The 18,331-nt window shown below is 40.7% G+C and overlaps 1 protein-coding gene across 3 annotated transcripts in view; it reads left to right on the top strand.

The window, feature by feature from the left end:
* Positions 1–18,331, top strand: part of dock11 (dedicator of cytokinesis 11) — a 75,861-nt gene that overhangs the window by 32,438 nt on the left and 25,092 nt on the right. For 2 of the 3 annotated variants that reach the window (XM_034210558.1, XM_034210560.1), the window contains exons 29-37: positions 228–311; positions 1,100–1,211; positions 1,574–1,612; positions 2,557–2,738; positions 12,019–12,132; positions 12,469–12,544; positions 14,627–14,715; positions 16,980–17,100; positions 17,993–18,059. In XM_034210558.1, coding sequence (XP_034066449.1) covers positions 228–311; positions 1,100–1,211; positions 1,574–1,612; positions 2,557–2,738; positions 12,019–12,132; positions 12,469–12,544; positions 14,627–14,715; positions 16,980–17,100; positions 17,993–18,059 — 884 coding nt within the window. The remainder of the gene's footprint in view (positions 1–227; positions 312–1,099; positions 1,212–1,573; positions 1,613–2,556; positions 2,739–12,018; positions 12,133–12,468; positions 12,545–14,626; positions 14,716–16,979; positions 17,101–17,992; positions 18,060–18,331) is intronic. The other variant, XM_034210559.1, reaches the window with a different exon arrangement.

Here is an 18,331-nt window from a genome sequence, read left to right as displayed (position 1 = left end):
AGGTGCAAATAGTTTGGTAGTTTTATCAAACTACCAAACATGTATTTTCTCCAGTAAGTCCTATCTGAGATCCTTAAGTTGTACATATCATATTGCTTCTCTCTTGTTGTCCTTTTTAACACAACTCCAGAACACAACAAAATCATCTCAGCCTCAAAAAGGCGTTCTGGGATCACACCTTTATTCACCTCAGCAGTATACGTGCTAACCATGCTCTCTCTCCTCAGAGGTGCCTGATCGTCATGAACAGGGGCTTTGCTTTCGGCCTGATCAACCACTACATGTGTCACTTCGGTCTCAAGGATCCTAAGGTACATCCTTTAAGTCAGCCAACACACAACTGCATACTTTAAGGCTATTGAAAAGAGGACAATAGAAGAGTAAAAGTATGTTTTTGCTGATCAGAATAGAATTTGGTTTATTGCCAGGTAGGTTTTCGCATTCAAGGAATTTGCTTTGGTGTAAAAAAGTGCATATATAAACTAGTGGTGGAAAAGTACTCAGATTTTATACTTAAGTAAAAGTAGCAGTACATAATTGTACAAATTCTGTACAAGTCCTGCATTTAAAGTCTTATTTAAGTAAAAGTACAGTGTTATTGGCATCAAAATATACTTAAGTACCAAAAGTACTTTTAAAGCATTAAGGACAATTTCATTTCATCCATTTTATATTAAATAACTGGAAAATATGTATTAATTAATTAATGTATTCATCAAAGCTTGTAAAGGAGAACATTTAGAATGTTTTTTTTCATCAATTATAACATAAAAAAACGTGTTTAAGAAATGTAAATAGACAAAAAAAGGAAATGAAATGCATTTATGACTAGTCACTATGAAACAAGATGTAAAGTGAACGGAAATGAACTGAATTGGAAAACTTGTTTACAGGATAGAATACCATGTTTTATATCTCCTGCCGTACCGTGACTATCAGCAGACATTTGAATAACAAATTAAACACAGAAACCCGAGAAGCAATATCAGTGGCATCAAGGATTGAGTTCAAAACTCTGCAGAGAATTCTATGTTTGCACCTCAGCGGTTGATATACATTTGCATGGCCCACACTCACGTATGTCTGTTTTTTGGTACAGGTGCTGACTGAAATGAAATTTGATTTCCTGATGTCAATGTGCAACCATGAACACTTCATCCCTCTTAACCTGCCCATGGCGTTTGGGCGCACCAAGATGCAGAGGGTACAAGGTGAGCGTCAGATAGAATACCTCCCTTTGAATGCATTTTGCTCCACATGTACCAACTAAGTAGCTATCACATGACCCATCACCCACCTGACCTGCATCCACCACACTGAACCCCGCTATTAACCTGCCTGATTGTTTGGCCCATGCACACACAGGTCTATAAATGAGCAGGTGGCAAGTTACACCTGCATTACCTACTAATTATCATACTACGATATATCTGCTAATCAAGTTTAGCCAACACTTGTTGACACATGTTTTAACTAACCACAAGTGAAAAAAAGTGCTGTGGAAATGCTGCATGGATTTCACCCCCAATATCTTTATTCCCCCCCCCTCTCTGTTTTTTTTGCTCGTGGTCAGATTTTATTCCGTATGCGACGGAGCTTTTTGGCCCTGTAGGTAGGTTATGCTCACCGCGCCTTACTGTACATAAACGCCACCGTGTTTGCTGCCGTAAGCAAACCACCTGCACCTCCTCGCTCTGACCTGCACTAACCATCCTGTCAACACTCATAGGACCCCCATTCACTCCAACTCACTATGCTAATGCTAGGCTAACCCTTCACTTGCCTGAGCCTGGGTGTTGTCGAGGGGGAGGATCTTGGCTATCAAGCCTTCTCTCCGCAGTGACTTGAAACACTAGAACGCAACGTCTTTCACAAAGCTGCGGTTCTCTCTCTTCCCTGTCTGTGTCTGTTCTCTCTCTCTGCCTGTCTGTTTCTCTCAATCAGAAGGTAAATGCAGATGTGGGCTCAGTTCCCAGCCTGCATTGCCTGACATTATCACAGCATTATTGTGAAAATCATCGTTCCTGTTGAAACAGACAACTTCTCATTTCTCGTGGCACGTCTCTGATTCTTGTGATGTGTATCTCTTCTTTGAATATACTGTACAGAATGAATATGTATAACATTATTCATCACCTAATGTGGGCATTGGTAAAGAATGATCTTGATTTCTACCTTTCTGGCGTGGTGTGTAAACGTGGTTGCTCATTGGTTTGGGACGTTGCACTTTGAATGACTGAATGTTTTTCACACTTTGCCTCTATTACATTTCAACTCACTGAGCAATGCTGATTATATTGCATGCACAAAGTAATTTATAGAAATATACACTAATACTAAGTACAATAAGCTAATATTATTCACTGAACAACTGTAATACCACTTCTTTATGAGACATTCTAACACAAACACATTCCACAAGACTGCTTATCAGATTTTAGTCTAAGAAAAAAATTCCCCTTAGTAGGTAGTGCCGCAATCAAAAAGACACATATTTATCAGTATCACTTTAGCCCATACTTTGTATACTGACACTTCCTGTTTGACCTAACACAGAGCAGAGTTTGGAGTTCAGCCTGACGGAGGATTACTGCCGTAACCACTTCCTGGTGGGCCTGCTGCTGAGGGAACTGGCGGAGGCCGTGCAGCAGGGGCCCGCGGTCCGGCAGCTGGCCGTGAGCGTCCTCAAGAACCTTCTTATTAAACACGCCATGGACGACCGCTACACAGCATATAAGGTGAGGGAGCGATGAAGGAACAAGGAAAGAGGTACAAATAATGTTCGGAATAACTCTGTTTGTGTGAAGAAAACTTCTGCGGCAATATAGAGGAAATTATGGAAGCTGGATCGTCTTTAGTGAAACACTGAATATTTATTGAGAGAGAATACAGCCGGAGAGTTCACAAGGCATTTCACATTGTCATGGAAGCAGCCAAACCAACTCTGAAGACAAAGAGAAAATAACGCCGATACACTCCTTCCAAAAGGAGAGGAACCCAGAAAACCTGCGCTTCTATTTAATGATTGCCAGACGTCGGGACAAAGGCACCTTTGCATTTGCAACTCCTCATGAGCCCAAACTTCTCCCCCACAGTAAGAACAGATGACCTCCTGACCCGTGTCCTTCTCTACACAGGAACAGGCAGGAGTATAGTCAGATTTAACGAAAAGCATTTCTTTGTGATTAACAGTTTCCCAGAAACGCTGAGAAACTCAAGACACAAAGAGATCGGATTAAAATATTCTCTCACAGTTTGGATAGTGACTAAAAGCACAAGCAATCTATTCATACACTCGTCTAGCTACTGTAGGAGCAGACACAATAGTGGTGGCTCAAAGCCCACCTGTGCTCCGCGCCGTCCGTTAGATGAGCCTGGTCAGATTGATAAAAGAGGGAGTTCAACACACCGGCATAAAAGTTATAACAATAATCTGATTTTAATACAGTAAAAAACACAATACGAAATACAGAGTGCCCTGAAACAGAACACTCCGGGCTCCCCGCTCTACTGCCGTGCGATACAGATATCGGGACCAGCCAGTCAGAAACAGGGCGCCCTTTGCATGAAGAAACAACAGTATATATGGACATATTTGGAGGTGGAGATGTGTCGGCTCTTCCGTCCCATTTTACTCCTAAACGAATTAGAGTTCTGGTAAAAAGTATCTTTCTTCTGAACAGAGCGTGACGGCATCGGAACTATACAAGGTCAGAATCACTTTTTATCTTATACCTGGGTTAACTCCTTTAATTTCCCAGGGAAGGTTTCACACAAACTATTATTTTAAAACAATCAAACATTGTACACAGATATATTGGTATCAAACATTGTACACAGATATATTGGTATCAAACATTGTACACCGATATATTGGTATCAAACATTGTACACCGATATATTGGTATCAAACATTGTACACTGATATATTGGTATCAAACATTGTACACCGATATATTGGTATCAAACATTGTACACAGATATATTGGTATCAAACATTGTACACCGATATATTGGTATCAAACATTGTACACCGATATATTGGTGCTTGGGATTATTCGCCCCAGCAAGAATCCTTGGAAAAAGAACATGTGTGTGTGTTAGTGAGGGAAAGTGTATGTGTGTGTGTGTGTGTGTGAATGCTGATAAGCAGAGGCATATGTGTGTGTGTTGCTGATATCTGGGTTAAGGAGTTTATGTGTGTGTGCTGCATGAAGACAGGAGGAGGTGTATGTGTGTGTGTCAGGGTCTCTGGGTCATGGAGTGTAGGTAAGAAGGTTTAGATATATAGGATTACTTTAAACAGTCCCAAATAATACATGTTCACTTCAATACAGCTCAAGATAATACCTGTTTACTTTAATACAGTTTAGAACAATATCTGGGTGCTTTAACCCCTCTTTTGATCTCACCTTCAGAGATCAATTTATACACAGCATTTGAAACATAATCTACTGTCTGTTCCCCAACATTTATATAAATCCATCAGAAGCTGGGATTTAGAGCACTTTTAAACCTTTAGAAACAGTCCATCATAACAACTTTTAATGACAGTGGAGGGAGACCAAAATATGTTAAAAAAACTCGTCCTTGTCGGCTGAGTCATCGTGCTCTTCCCCCTCCGACGCGTAAGCCAACAAGGGCATTTGGTACGAAGGGGAAGAGGCAGCTTCTCCCTCAAAAAATGGGTTATTAAAACAAAGTTCCTCAAAAAATGGGTTATTAAAACAAAGTTCCTCAAAAAATGGGATATTGAAACAGAGTTCCTCAAAAATGGGATATTGAAACAGAGTTCCTCAAAAATGGGATATTGAAACAGAGTTCCTCAAAAATGGGATAGTGAAACAGAGTTCCTCAAAAATGGGATAGTGAAACAGAGTTCCTCAAAAATGGGATATTGGAACAGAGTCCACACCGGCTATATCAACCTGTTTCAGCGGAGAGTGGAGTCCCCGGTGCCGTCTTGGCTTGCCGTGTCTTTGTCCCCCCGATCCGCTGACGGCGGCTTCTGGGCTGCCTGCTAGAGAGATGTCTTCCTGATGCTCCTTCTCCGGCCCGCTGATGATGCCTCCCGGTGCTCCGGCCCGCTGATGATGTCTCCCGGTGCTCCGGCCCGCTGATGATGTCCTCCCGATGCTCCGGCCCGCTGATGATGCCTCGAGGTCCTTCTCCTCCAGTCTGCTGATGACAGCTTCCGAGTCGACCTCCTTGACGAGAGCCAGATCCGTCTTGATGTCGTCCCCTGGTCCTAGCAGGTGGTTTCCCCGCCGCACACTGGCTCCAGCTGTCCCCCTTTCCTCCTAGACGGACGGCAGAGATCCGCTGGGTCACTCGGTCGGGGCCGGAGAGCCTGGGGTTGAGCCACTTTGTCCTGATGACCTTCAGCCAGACGAACTCCGCTGTGTCGGCCTCCTGGGTCCCTCTTTTGGCGCCAGCAACCTGTGTGGAGAAATCTGATACAAATCCCTCAAGCCTACGCTCAGGGCTCCGGGGCCCTCAGCTGTTTGACCCACCACTGCGTAGGCCGCTTGGAGCCTGTTGGTGGGGTGTCTTAAAACAACAGACGTCTGGGAACAGGTTTTCTAAATTAATTGTAGACCTCGTATCTGCCAGTGCAGCTTAAGAATCTTAATACTTGGACTGTGCCAACTAAATAAACCTAAATAAAACATCTTTAGGTAAACTAAATAACATATTTCAATAGCTCTGAATTTCTTAAATGAAATCCTTGAAATCCCATTTAAAATCTAAATATAATATGAACTGCTAATGTTTCTGGTAAAGAAACACACTAATGTTATGGATTCAAAAACAACCAAAATCACGATACTAACAAAGTGAATGATTTCCTGGTGATACTGCTTCTACCTGTCAGTGCTTAGATATTATCACGCTGAAAAAATGAATATAGAATTCCAACAAACTGTCATCAAATGTCTTTCTATTATGAATTTAGATGAAATGTATATCCCCATAATGACCTAAACAATAAAGTCTATGGCTTTTACTTCTTTACCAGGCTAGTTACATGATGTTGTCTAAATTAAATTCTGTCTCATTACATTACTATGTTTTAGCTTTAACTGTAATATGTTCTTTCTACATTTCAAACCTCAGTTACTTTTATACCTGTCGAAATATTACAACATTGTTTCATTATCACTGGTCAACTTCTTCAGTATTCCATTCTGGACTTACATCTCTCACAGTAGCCCCTTGGCCACTGATTCTGCATCTGTGTTACCTGTTATAACTCAATCAATATTAGAGACATGTCAACATTCATCAGTATCTTATCCCCAGATATGGAGCAGGTTCATTCTAAAACTGTCAATCAATGGTCAGACACTCCCGCTTTTTTACACATGAACCCATGTGTAACAAAATCCTGTATGGGAAGAAAACCTTCAGGTAATAATTGATTATAAGAAAATACCAAACACTTTTCCCAAATGTACATCCATCATTTTCCACAGTAAACACTTCAGTGAAATGAAGTGTTTCTCTCCATCCCCCAGTCCCAAAAGAAACAGAATCTTCATGTTTTAGTTTGAGGTTCACATTCTGCAAACAGCCACTGCCTGTGGGAGTGAAATATCATCAAGTAGATTAGAAACGGGTCACACATTTTAGGAAACCTCTCATTTCCCACAGAGCCTCAGAATAATGTGTTAGGCCAAAAGCATGCTTGATTAGTCATTGTTTTAAATCATGCAGTTGCACTGATCACATGCAGACATACACTCACATTCTCTAACTTTTCTGGTTGTAAAGTCAAGTTTGGTCAGGTACACCCCAGAGTCAGTCCTTGACAGTACCTTCTCAAGTTACACTGTCAGTCAGGGTCAAAGGTCATTTGGTCTCAGTCTTTTTGGCCATGTGTCGTGCTCTGCAGAGACTTTGATATTTCAGCATAGACCAGTATCCTTTGTCTACAAAAATCTGTCATATATGGAGCGCCATCATTTATTAATTCACGATTACAACTATAATGTTCCAGATATCTCTAACTTTTCATTGGGACAGCTGTTTCCCACATTTCCTGCAACTTGGTACAAAACTCACTTCCTTATAGTACTACTACTGCAGTTCATTAACACCTAATCTATATTAAAATGTCTAATAGATCAGAAACTTGTGCATATAATTATTTTCTTGAGTCAAAACATTATTAGGATCTGTAAAGCTCTGCCATGTATTTCATAACTCATTATATTAATTTATCTTCAATACTGGTGCACTTAAAGAACAATGTTACCCTCTTTAACAGTGCGTGGAACCTTGGGTGTCCGAACATGCAACAATTACTCCCTACTTTATCAAGGATTTAAAAACAGAAGTCATTTCGTATGTCCATCCGAAAGCCCTCCTATGGTAATAACTATGCCACAATGGTGAAACCAATACCTCAAATTGAAATACTATATTTTGTTTAGAACTAGCTTTCCCTTCAACATGACCTATATAAATAAATATTTGTCTGATCTTATAGAGATGTTACTAAAACTCTCCCTTTGAACTGATCAATACTGTAACAAATTAAAACACTACCAAATTCACACATGAATAAAAACTCTAAAAGAATAATTTGTAAATATGATGAAAAGATTGAAGAATATGGTTCTACACTGTACTCCTAACTCCCAAACACCCACTACTTAAAGTCTAGTGCATACTTCCATCATGCCTCCCCCCACTTTTCCATCAGTGTGTTTTAGGATGATTTTTCACTTCACTTTAATAGTTTTCCTCTTTACCGCTATTTTTAATTTACCAATTGATTAATTCATGGTTAATACATCTTCTTATCTTCACTTATTTATCAAGTCAATTCAAGTTCTTTAAATGTGGTTCTTTAAAATACATTAGTAGATACCTTGTGGAGTATTCACAATAACTAATCCTCTCTATGAAATCCGTTCATCTTTAAGCAGATACTATTTCCTTATTTATCTTTTGTTCATGATAACAATGGTATAACAACCACACGTTTTACACATACACTTACACTTATAGTTTCTATAACAAGATTATTATGTGTGACATAATAATCAGATGTCTCGTTTGCTAACCAAGAATATTACACTTGAATCTTTTCAGTATTCCAGACCATCATTTAAACAAGCAGCCTCTTATCTAAACACTAAGCATTAAGGTTTCTACACCACCCCCTGGGAAACTCTTGCACAATTATGCTGTAAAATCATTGCATCACTCCTTCAGAGTCTGAACAATCTGAGGCAAGCATGTCTCAAGATCTTGTCATAATGAGCACAGTCAGTGATGCAGCTGTAGTCAGTGGCAGAGTCCCCAAAAAAGCTAGGACCGGCCCTGGTCAGTGGGCTCCAAGGAAACTCTCCCTGGCATTGGGATGAGGGAAGGAATCACTTGGCAGACACACGTTGTCCTCCGTACAGCAGAAATCCCCCAAAAACCGCAGTACCTCTTCACACCACTGTTGCCTTGGCAACGAGGCACACAAGCAACATGTCAATATCTCCTCAGAGATGCGTTCTTTGCACACTTCTTCTGTTTGCAGTGAGCAACTCTTCACCAACACACTGATTCAGAGAACCCAAAAGGTGGTGCAGGAATATCCAATGCTGCTGTAATCACATTCAGCTACTGAGAAAAACTCAATTTAAATCTCTCTCCCAACGGGTTACAAAATAAAACGGCTGAGGTCAGGAATGCTGAAACATGTGAATGTTAAAACAAACTAATGGTAGTAGTCTGCCTATTCTTTATTACTTCAGTTCTAAGTTAATAGGCAAAACAAGGACACCCTCCTTAACCACTATACTAATCTTTTGTCTACTTGGTTAATGCTATTCATTTTCAAATTGTGTATCTAAGTTGTGTTACAAGCATGGTTAGGTTGTAACAGAATACACAAATAACTGTATTCAATCCGCGCCGTATTTGAAAACTGTAATGAATTAAAAATCAATGTTTAAGGACGTAATATAAGTTAAATATATTGTTAAGCTAATTACTGTTTTATTGTGAAGGCATCTCTGGTGAACAGCGGCCTGTGGCTTTTATTTTGAAAGGCCGTTCCGGAAATATACTCCGTAATGTGAACAGTGAGTTTGACTTCCAGAAACACGGAAAGTTACGATAGCAATCGTTCTAATGCATTAAATAAAGTCATGAAAGAGACAAGGAGGGGAAAAGGCGTGTGGAAGCAAACAATGAACTGAAAATGCCACCAATCCTCTGTTTTAACGTGATGGCGGACATTGAAAACCGAAGCGGGCATAAGCACCCCTGTCTTCCACATTAATAGATTCCTTCTGACTGACAAGCGTTCAAAAACCCTTCTGCTTATCACTTACTGTAGGCTACTTCTTTTTGTTTTATTCATAACATAAAAATACAATTGTGATGAATAGCTTGCTCTTTTTCTGGTTGAAACAAAGGGTCTACTCTTCTTCCATAATTGACTTCGTATCTATTATCTGACTAAATTACTTGTATTTATTAATACACTGGACAAATCTTGTCGTCCTATATTCTATTCTGAATTCAGAGTTCCAATCCCAGAATATTCTTACACCCTGTTCGGAGCTCTCAGCTCTGCAATTGTCTTGTGTATCTCCTGCTATGCTCTATTTTCTCAATTATTACACAGATTCGACGTAAAAAGATCACACAGAGTTTATTCCCTTATACATTCTGTCCGGCTTTTTTTGTGCGATGTATATTTCAACAGATAATTCTGGTCTTTGCCGGTGCTTCGACACCCCTATAGCCTATAGAGATGCGACCGACACAAGGAGATTAACCCAAACCAAAAAAATCCTTTATCGTCACGTTTAGCCGTTCAGATCACCCCCACAGCAAGAGTTTGCGAGATCCGGTCGTTTCAAATTGATTTTGAAAGTTGCGTATCTCCTCTTGAAAACCCACATATAATATTCAGTCTATAGTCTACAGAATTTTCCCAGCGAGTCAGCCGTGCCGGACTAAACTACCTCACGCTCTCGCTGGTTCACTTTTTTTTCTTCTTCTTTTTAGTGAATTAAGGTACGGGACTTATAGCTATTTACCCGACTCTTACAAACACTCAGTGCCTTAGCTGCAGGACTCTATACCTGACTAAGCACTTTAACTCGGTGCCTTAGGTCCGGACTGTTCTACCTGACTCTAAGCCCCTTCTTACTTTAGTGAGTTAAAGGTACTGGACTCTATACCAGACTCTTCAAACACTCAGTGCCTTAGGTACAGGACTCATCTACCTGACTCTACAAACACTTTGTTCAGTATTGTATTTTTTACCATGACTAAGGACACTGAGAACGCCGCTGACAACTCTAAAATGTTTGTAGTATAGCCAATCACAGACTTTGACAATCAACAGGTGTCTGATCACCTTTGTATCTGGACGTCCTGATTTAGTTGTCAACGGTGTGCAGGTGTCCTCCCCTGGACTGAAATTCGTCCGCTGGCTGTCGGTGGTACTCCTAGAGACCAGCACTCATCACGTCGGGGTCACCAGATTGTAGGAGCAGACACAATAGTGGTGGCTCAAAGCCCACCTGTGCTCCGCGCCGTCCGTTAGATGAGCCTGGTCAGATTGATAAAAGAGGGAGTTCAACACACCGGCATAAAAGTTCTAACAATAATCTGATTTTAATACAGTAAAAAACACAATACGAAATACAGAGTGCCCTGAAACAGAACACTCCGGGCTCCCCGCTCTACTGCCGTGCGATACAGATATCGGGACCAGCCAGTCAGAAACAGGGCGCCCTTTGCATGAAGAAACAACAGTATATATGGACATATTTGGAGGTGGAGATGTGTCGGCTCTTCCGTCCCATTTTACTCCTAAACGAATTAGAGTTCTGGTAAAAAGTATCTTTCTTCTGAACAGAGCATGACGGCATCGGAACTATACAAGGTCAGAATCACTTTTTATCTTATACCTGGGTTAACTCCTTTAATTTCCCAGGGAAGGTTTCACACAAACTATTATTTTAAAACAATCAAACATTGTACACAGATATATTGGTATCAAACATTGTACACAGATATATTGGTATCAAACATTGTACACCGATATATTGGTATCAAACATTGTACACCGATATATTGGTATCAAACATTGTACACCGATATATTGGTATCAAACATTGTACACAGATATATTGGTATCAAACATTGTACACCGATATATTGGTATCAAACATTGTACACCGATATATTGGTGCTTGGGATTATTCGCCCCAGCAAGAATCCTTGGAAAAAGAACATGTGTGTGTGTTAGTGAGGGAAAGTGTATGTGTGTGTGTGTGTGTGTGAATGCTGATAAGCAGAGGCATATGTGTGTGTGTTGCTGATATCTGGGTTAAGGAGTTTATGTGTGTGTGCTGCATGAAGACAGGAGGAGGTGTATGTGTGTGTGTCAGGGTCTCTGGGTCATGGAGTGTAGGTAAGAAGGTTTAGATATATAGGATTACTTTAAACAGTCCCAAATAATACATGTTCACTTCAATACAGCTCAAGATAATACCTGTTTACTTTAATACAGTTTAGAACAATATCTGGGTGCTTTACTACCCATACAAAAAGGCTTTCTCTCTATTATCACACCTCCCTTTTCTTTTGTTCACGTTCAATTTCTTTATGACAAAGCATCGTGACAAGCACATTGTCCCCCTCTTTCCACTGTGGCACCTATTTGCATCAGAACCTCGTTGTCTGGTACTAAAAGTTCATATTTGATATGACACAGGTTAAACACAGCTCCACTATGAACATACAATGAGCTGCGGTTTAACGTACCTCCAACAAGATACCAGTGTCTGTCTGTTATGCAAACGAGACCGTTTTTAGAGTGCAGGAACATGTGATAGCAGCTTGGAGCAGTTGGCTCATGATCCAACAATAATATCATCGTAAACAGTGCCTTTTGTTTGCCTTTGTGACCTTACAGTATGTGATGTGACAATTCATGATTCATCAGTGCATTTGTTTTTTTAAAAGCTCATTGTGTCATATGTATTGTTTCAGAACCAGCAGGCCCGGATCTGTTTGCTGTACCTGCCACTTTTTGAGCTGCTCTACCAGAATCTGAAACAGCTGTCTGCCCAGCCGTACACCTCCAGCCCAGGGCATGGCCTCAATGTGAGTCCTCTCAAACCCTGGATTGAGGGGGGTGGGATTTTAGCCTTTGGAGACCATTTACATGCACAACAACCTATAGAACACACTACAGGGAAGGGGAGACCCCCAAAAACCACAATAGGGCCCCTTTAAGTTCATGAAGAAGACATTTTAACAGGAGCTTTTGAAAGTGTTTGGGAGCATTCACTCAAACAGTTTCGTGCAAAATAGGATTTGTCTATTTTAATCATTACATCTGTGAAATCCCACAATGTAATTCCAGCAATATTGTTTCTATAGCTGTTGACATCCTAACAGTAACCCAGATGTCCCTTCTTCCATCTTGTGGTTGTGCAGGGCTCCAGAGATGACCTGATATCCAGCGGATACACAGACAGCAGGAGGATCAGCACTGCAATGGACAGAGAACATGGTGAGTTTGGATCCTCAGAAAAGAACCAGCGCACCTGGGATCTGGCCTCTTCCTGTTTACAGATCATTAGCATCACCGCAGAGGCAGTGTTTATGTTACATTAGCAGCACTCTCTCTGAAAGCAGCAGATATGTGCCACTCAGATTGTGCTGTACTTTGTTGTTTTGTTTCTTGGAAATGGACACAACAAGCCTCATAGCACTTACCCTAAGGCTGTTTAAATGAGCATACCATTTACTAGTGACCAGCAACAACAAAAACATTTTAAATCTTTGAAAAATGTCAGCTATGTTTAATAGCGTCTTCTTTTCATAGATTTGATTCAAATTCAACTGTGAACTGAGGTAGGGATTGTAAGGCTACAAATTCTCATAGAAACGTTTTTTTTCTACAGATTTATTGTGAAATGTGTATAAGAGTTCTCCAGCAATGCAGTACTGCATTCCCATAAAGCAGTGGTTCTCAAACTTTTTCTGTCAGGCCCCCCCTTTGGAGAAAAAAAAAAGTCGGGCCCCACCAACACAAATAGTCAGGCTCAGTGGCGGCGCCAGAGATTTATTTTGGGGGTGCTGTGGGGTAGCTTGACATTTCATAGAGGGTGCTCAAACATTTAGGGTTTTCCATTAATGTACCGGTCGCTACAGTGGAATGTTCTACTGCAACACTCCCCACACAAATACACAGTGTGACTGTTACCATGAAGGCTCGATGATCAGCTCACGGCATATAGGTGTAAGCAGGGGTCAAGTGCTATTTTTATAGGTGGTGTGTGGACCTCACATAGGGGGGTCCGGGGGCATGCTCCCCCGGGAAGATTTTTAAATATTGAAGTTAAAGCATCAATCTGGTGCACTTTGAGAGCAAAATGAAGAGATCTATGGAAACATCTCTCAACACCCATATGAAACAGAACTGGAAGCAGATTTACTTTTTCTTTATGGATATTTTGCAAATCACTCCCTTTAAACTTTATTCTTGTTTCACTGTCAGATAGTATTTCATACCTGTTTTTCATTTATTCTCTTATTTTTGTATAACTATAATGATCATATAAATGTGTGCCTCGGAAATAATTGTTTACATTAATGGTGACCAAAACGTTTGAGACCCACTGAGAGAGTCCTTTAGCTCACTGAGCCTCTCAGTCTGACAGGAGAGGACTCTCCTCCACTTTGTTGTTGAAAAAACTCCTTATATCTGTTAGCGTAGCTCGCTAGCACCAGAAGCTAACATCAACGATCTCCGGTACCGGTGCGCTCTCTCTCTCGCGCGCACGCACACAAAATGGCTCGTTCCACACACACACAGAGCCGAGCTTTAATGAAACACAGAGACCCAGACGTAATAGTACTGTACTGCATCATATTATTTTCGAATCAATAATTGTTCAAAATATGATTTACTTTTTTTTTTTTTTTTAAATCTTTTTTTTTTTTCTCCTGGTCTCTCGGCCCCCCCTGTCATGCCTCTGCGCCCCCCTGCGGGGGCGCGCCCCCCACTTTGAGAACCACTGCCATAAAGTCACACAAGACGGATTCAAGTAAAAAAACACATTCTGACCTTTCTGATTTCAAAAGCATCTTTTCCCTGGTGACAGAACTAGGGTTAGGTTCTCAGACTTCACAGTACCTCTCCTGAGCCACATCAAGACTCGTTTAAATGCCAAATATCCTGTTATTCACAGAATGCCAGTAATACTTAACTTAGGGGCGTGTCAGTATCTTTTATTGCATCAAATATTAGCTTAAGTAAATCTGGGCTTGAGAAAGAATCAATAAAAATATAATTGACGAGTAAATGGGCGAGGCATACTACACAAAACATTACAAAGTTGTTGACAATAATATACGTATAAGAATACAATATGTATTTGTTATCTGTCAACTATCTTCTATTTATTGTTTTGTCTTTGTCTCCTTTCTTCTGATTTATCAATTTGTATTTTATCTGTTATAGTTTTAATGTATTTCTTTTTGTTGTGTATGCCCTTTAAAAAAACATATTTTCTTAAATGCAAATAATAATAATAATTCATCCTGCTGTCGGTTGTCATTTAACAATACTTGACTGTTTTGGCTTTAGGTCTGCCCGCTCAAAATGGCCATGTTGTGAGGAGAGAGGACTCCAGATGCTCTCTGTTTCTGGACTCAGGGACATCAGACAGCATGGAGGTAAACAGACTGTATTAAAGAGATGGCTCTCATTGCTTTTAAGTAGGGTTGGATAAGGTACTTATCCATAGTCAGTGTATTTCATACTTATGTGGTAGGAACCCTTCCAGTCGGAGAAACAGACAGAAATGACCCAATGCGCTGTTCTGGATTGTGGCAGAAGCTAAATATACTTAGCCAGCCAAAACAATCTTAAGTGTAAGCAACATTTTACATATTTTCCCCGTTTAACCTGGCAGTTTTTGGGCTTTCGCTCCCTCAATTTGTTAGTTTAGAATCTCTTAAGTCACATTCAGATCCCCTTTGCAAAGGATTGACTATTTAAGAAAAATATGATTGGTTATCTTAATCATTTTGTTGGAGATACAACTACTTAAATAACCAGGGGCTAAAGCTCATGCCACGTAGACACGCTGTTCTGTATCCAAATCTGAAGACTGCACAGTTCATTCAACAAACCGTGGTGAGAATAATGTTAAAAAAAACATGTCTATTACTTTTGAAAAGTGTACCATCGACCTCTCAGTGTGGAGTGTCACTCTCTGAACACTGACCCAACATAACAAGCCCTAAACAGTTCTTGCTGTGTAACCGCGGCACAATAAATGAGATGAATCCTTATTTATCTCACGCCAAAGACTACCATTGTGTTAATGTCAATAGTATTTTGATCCAGATATGCTGTTAATAGGTTTCATCTGGAAAACACTCAGGCTTATTCATGTTCCCTGGTCTGATGTGTGTATCCACTCTCTTTTAAGGCAGCCAGATGTGGAATAAAGACGCACTGAACTAGATTTTTTACTATCTACATACTTTTAGTACATTGCAGCACATCAAAACTGGTTTATTCTGTGTCCATTTTTGGCCACAGCTTGGTTCACTAAACATTACCTATGAGGTAAACTACGATGCAGATTTACTCACTTCAAGATGTAAACAGTCAAACACAACAACAACAAAATGTATTTGCTTCATCTAAAAAAAGATCAGTACAGCAAGAATTTGACCACGTGGGGAGACAATGATATAAATAAATATTAACATGAACTTTTAATTGTACTTGAATAGTTTAACCTATACAAGGGTAAGTTACACACCCAACCTAAAAAACCCACTACAAAATGTTGTATGTAAATATGAGTTTATCCCAGATAAATCTTGTGACATCACTTCTTCTTCTTGACCGAAAAGTGCACCACAAATACTCCATTACGGCCGGTCCACACACAGGCATGAACAAAATCTTGATGCTGGGCGTGTCTGAAGCTTGGCGATTTCACGCGCCCAAGGCGACCAACAACCAATCACATGAATCTCCCGCCCCCGACATACAAAGCAATAGCAATGTTAAAACGAAGTAAACTGGATATAAAATCCCCAAACAGGCGAAAACCTACCAGTTTCACCCACTGTCTCTGCCACCTCCCTCCATGCCTGGTTCCTCCGGTTTGTATCCCGTTAATAGTTCTGGTCGTAAAGAACCGGGTGATTTGCTACCGTAATTTCTCGTTTGAAATATGAGGAAATGAACTGCGGTCTGGCTCTCCCAGCTTGCACGCGGTTTGATTGGCTAGCGCTTCTACTGGCGGGATTTGCATAAACGGGATTTGATTGGCTGATGCCAGCTTCGAAAGCATCGGGATCATCAAAAGTTGAACATTGCTCAACTTTTGATGCTCACGATGCTTGCAAAGCCATACTCCGCTCCCCACCATGCAGTTCGGCGAAGATTCAAAATCTTCTACGTCACCCCATTCAAGTGAATGGGCGAAGCTTTGAAAGATTTGTTTCATGCCTGTGTGTGGACGGGCCGTTACTCTGTTTTGAGTCACTGTTAGTAAAAACATGACTTCTCAGCTGTTTCGGGGAATTATTTGTATATGTGACTTGATTTTAAAGACTTTTTCAAGGGAAATGTGTGGCTCTAAGTCACACACAGGATAGGGAAGACAGACTATGGATTATGGAGAGACAAAATGGCTTGTTGTCTAATCATAAAACCCCAAACAGGTATCAAATAAAGTGTAAACAGACTTTTCCACTTCATGGATATGAATATCTCACTGTGTGTGTGTGTGTGTGTGTGTGTGTGTGTGTGTGTGTGTGTGTGTGGTGTGTGTGTGTGTGTGTGTGTGTGTGTGTGTGTGTGTGTGTGTGTGTGTGTGTGTGTGTGTGTGTGTGTGTGTGTGTGTGTGTGTGTGTGTGTGTGTGTGTGTGTGTGTGTGTGTGTGTGTGTGTGTGTGTGTGTGTGTGTGTTGCAGCTGCAGAGACGGTACTCCACCATGAGCAGCAGCCCCGCGCCTCCCATCGGCAGACTGGGACCGTACGAGATTAAAGGCCTCCTGCTCTCCTTCCTGCACATCGTCAAGACTTTGTCAGAGGGTCAGTGAATAGCTATGCTCCTTCACCACACACGGGATATGACATCAATGTCCCTTCTGCTATTTGGGATAGCCTCTACGCAGAAACTTGGCACAACAATACATAAACAAAGATTTTTACGACTGATTTAAAAATCACACACACACAAATCAAATCAAGTTATATTTATATAGCACATTTCTAAACAATTTTTGGTCGAGCCAAAGTGCTGTACATAAAATAAGAATAGCCTACAGTAGAGACACTTTACAGCAAATACAACAGCACAGATTGTTCAGAATATCAGTATGAGAAAAACAACACCCTCTGTCCTTAGACCCTCTGTCCTTAGACCCTCACATCGTACAATGAAACACTTCCGGAGAAAACCCCACAGTTTAAAGGGAAAATGGGAGAAACCTCAGGGAGAGCAACAGAGGAGGGATCCCTCTCCCAGGACGGACAGACGTGCAATAGATGCCGTGTGTAAATCGAAGAGAAAATACATTTTACAGCATATAGAGCGAATGTTAGGAAATGCATGTGTCTGTAATAAGAAGATGAATCCACGAGGATGTCAGCTCACATACACACACACACACACACACACACACACACACACACACACACACACACACACACACACACACACACACACACACACACACACACACACACACACACACACACACACACACACACACACACACACACACACACACACACACACACACACACACACACACACACACACACACATGGTGAGATATTCATATCCATGAGGTGGAAAAATCAGTCGTAAAGCCAGCCTTCTCCCCATCATTCTTCATGAGACCTGAACTATTTCTTTAGATTTGATTGATGATGGTTAAAGGTTGTTTTTTGTTATGCATTAAAGACTTTTTGTCCACAGACACTCTCATGGCCTACTGGAACAAAGTCAGCCCTCAAGACATCATGAACTTCCTCAGTTTGCTGGAGTGAGTAGTAAATACAAAGAAAACGTTACCACATAATGGCCCGTTGTCATTCAGTAAAATGATGTGGTCGGCTAGTGTAAGCAGGCTTGTTGAGTAAAGGATTACATTTACGTAATCAGGATACATTACAACAAGGTCACTTTATTCCCTTAAATTATATAAAAGAATCCGATTTTATTTCGTCTCTGTAAGCTGTACTGTCCTGTAGGCTAATACTTAAAGTGTGAATCCATACATTTACTGCCTGAATTTACTTTATGGTTTTCACTTTC

Source organism: Gymnodraco acuticeps, unplaced genomic scaffold (assembly GCF_902827175.1).
Source record: "Gymnodraco acuticeps unplaced genomic scaffold, fGymAcu1.1, whole genome shotgun sequence".
Taxonomy (NCBI): domain Eukaryota; kingdom Metazoa; phylum Chordata; class Actinopteri; order Perciformes; family Bathydraconidae; genus Gymnodraco; species Gymnodraco acuticeps.
The sequence above is the reverse complement of the archived record's forward strand: the minus strand, read 5'-3'. Positions and strand labels throughout refer to the sequence as shown.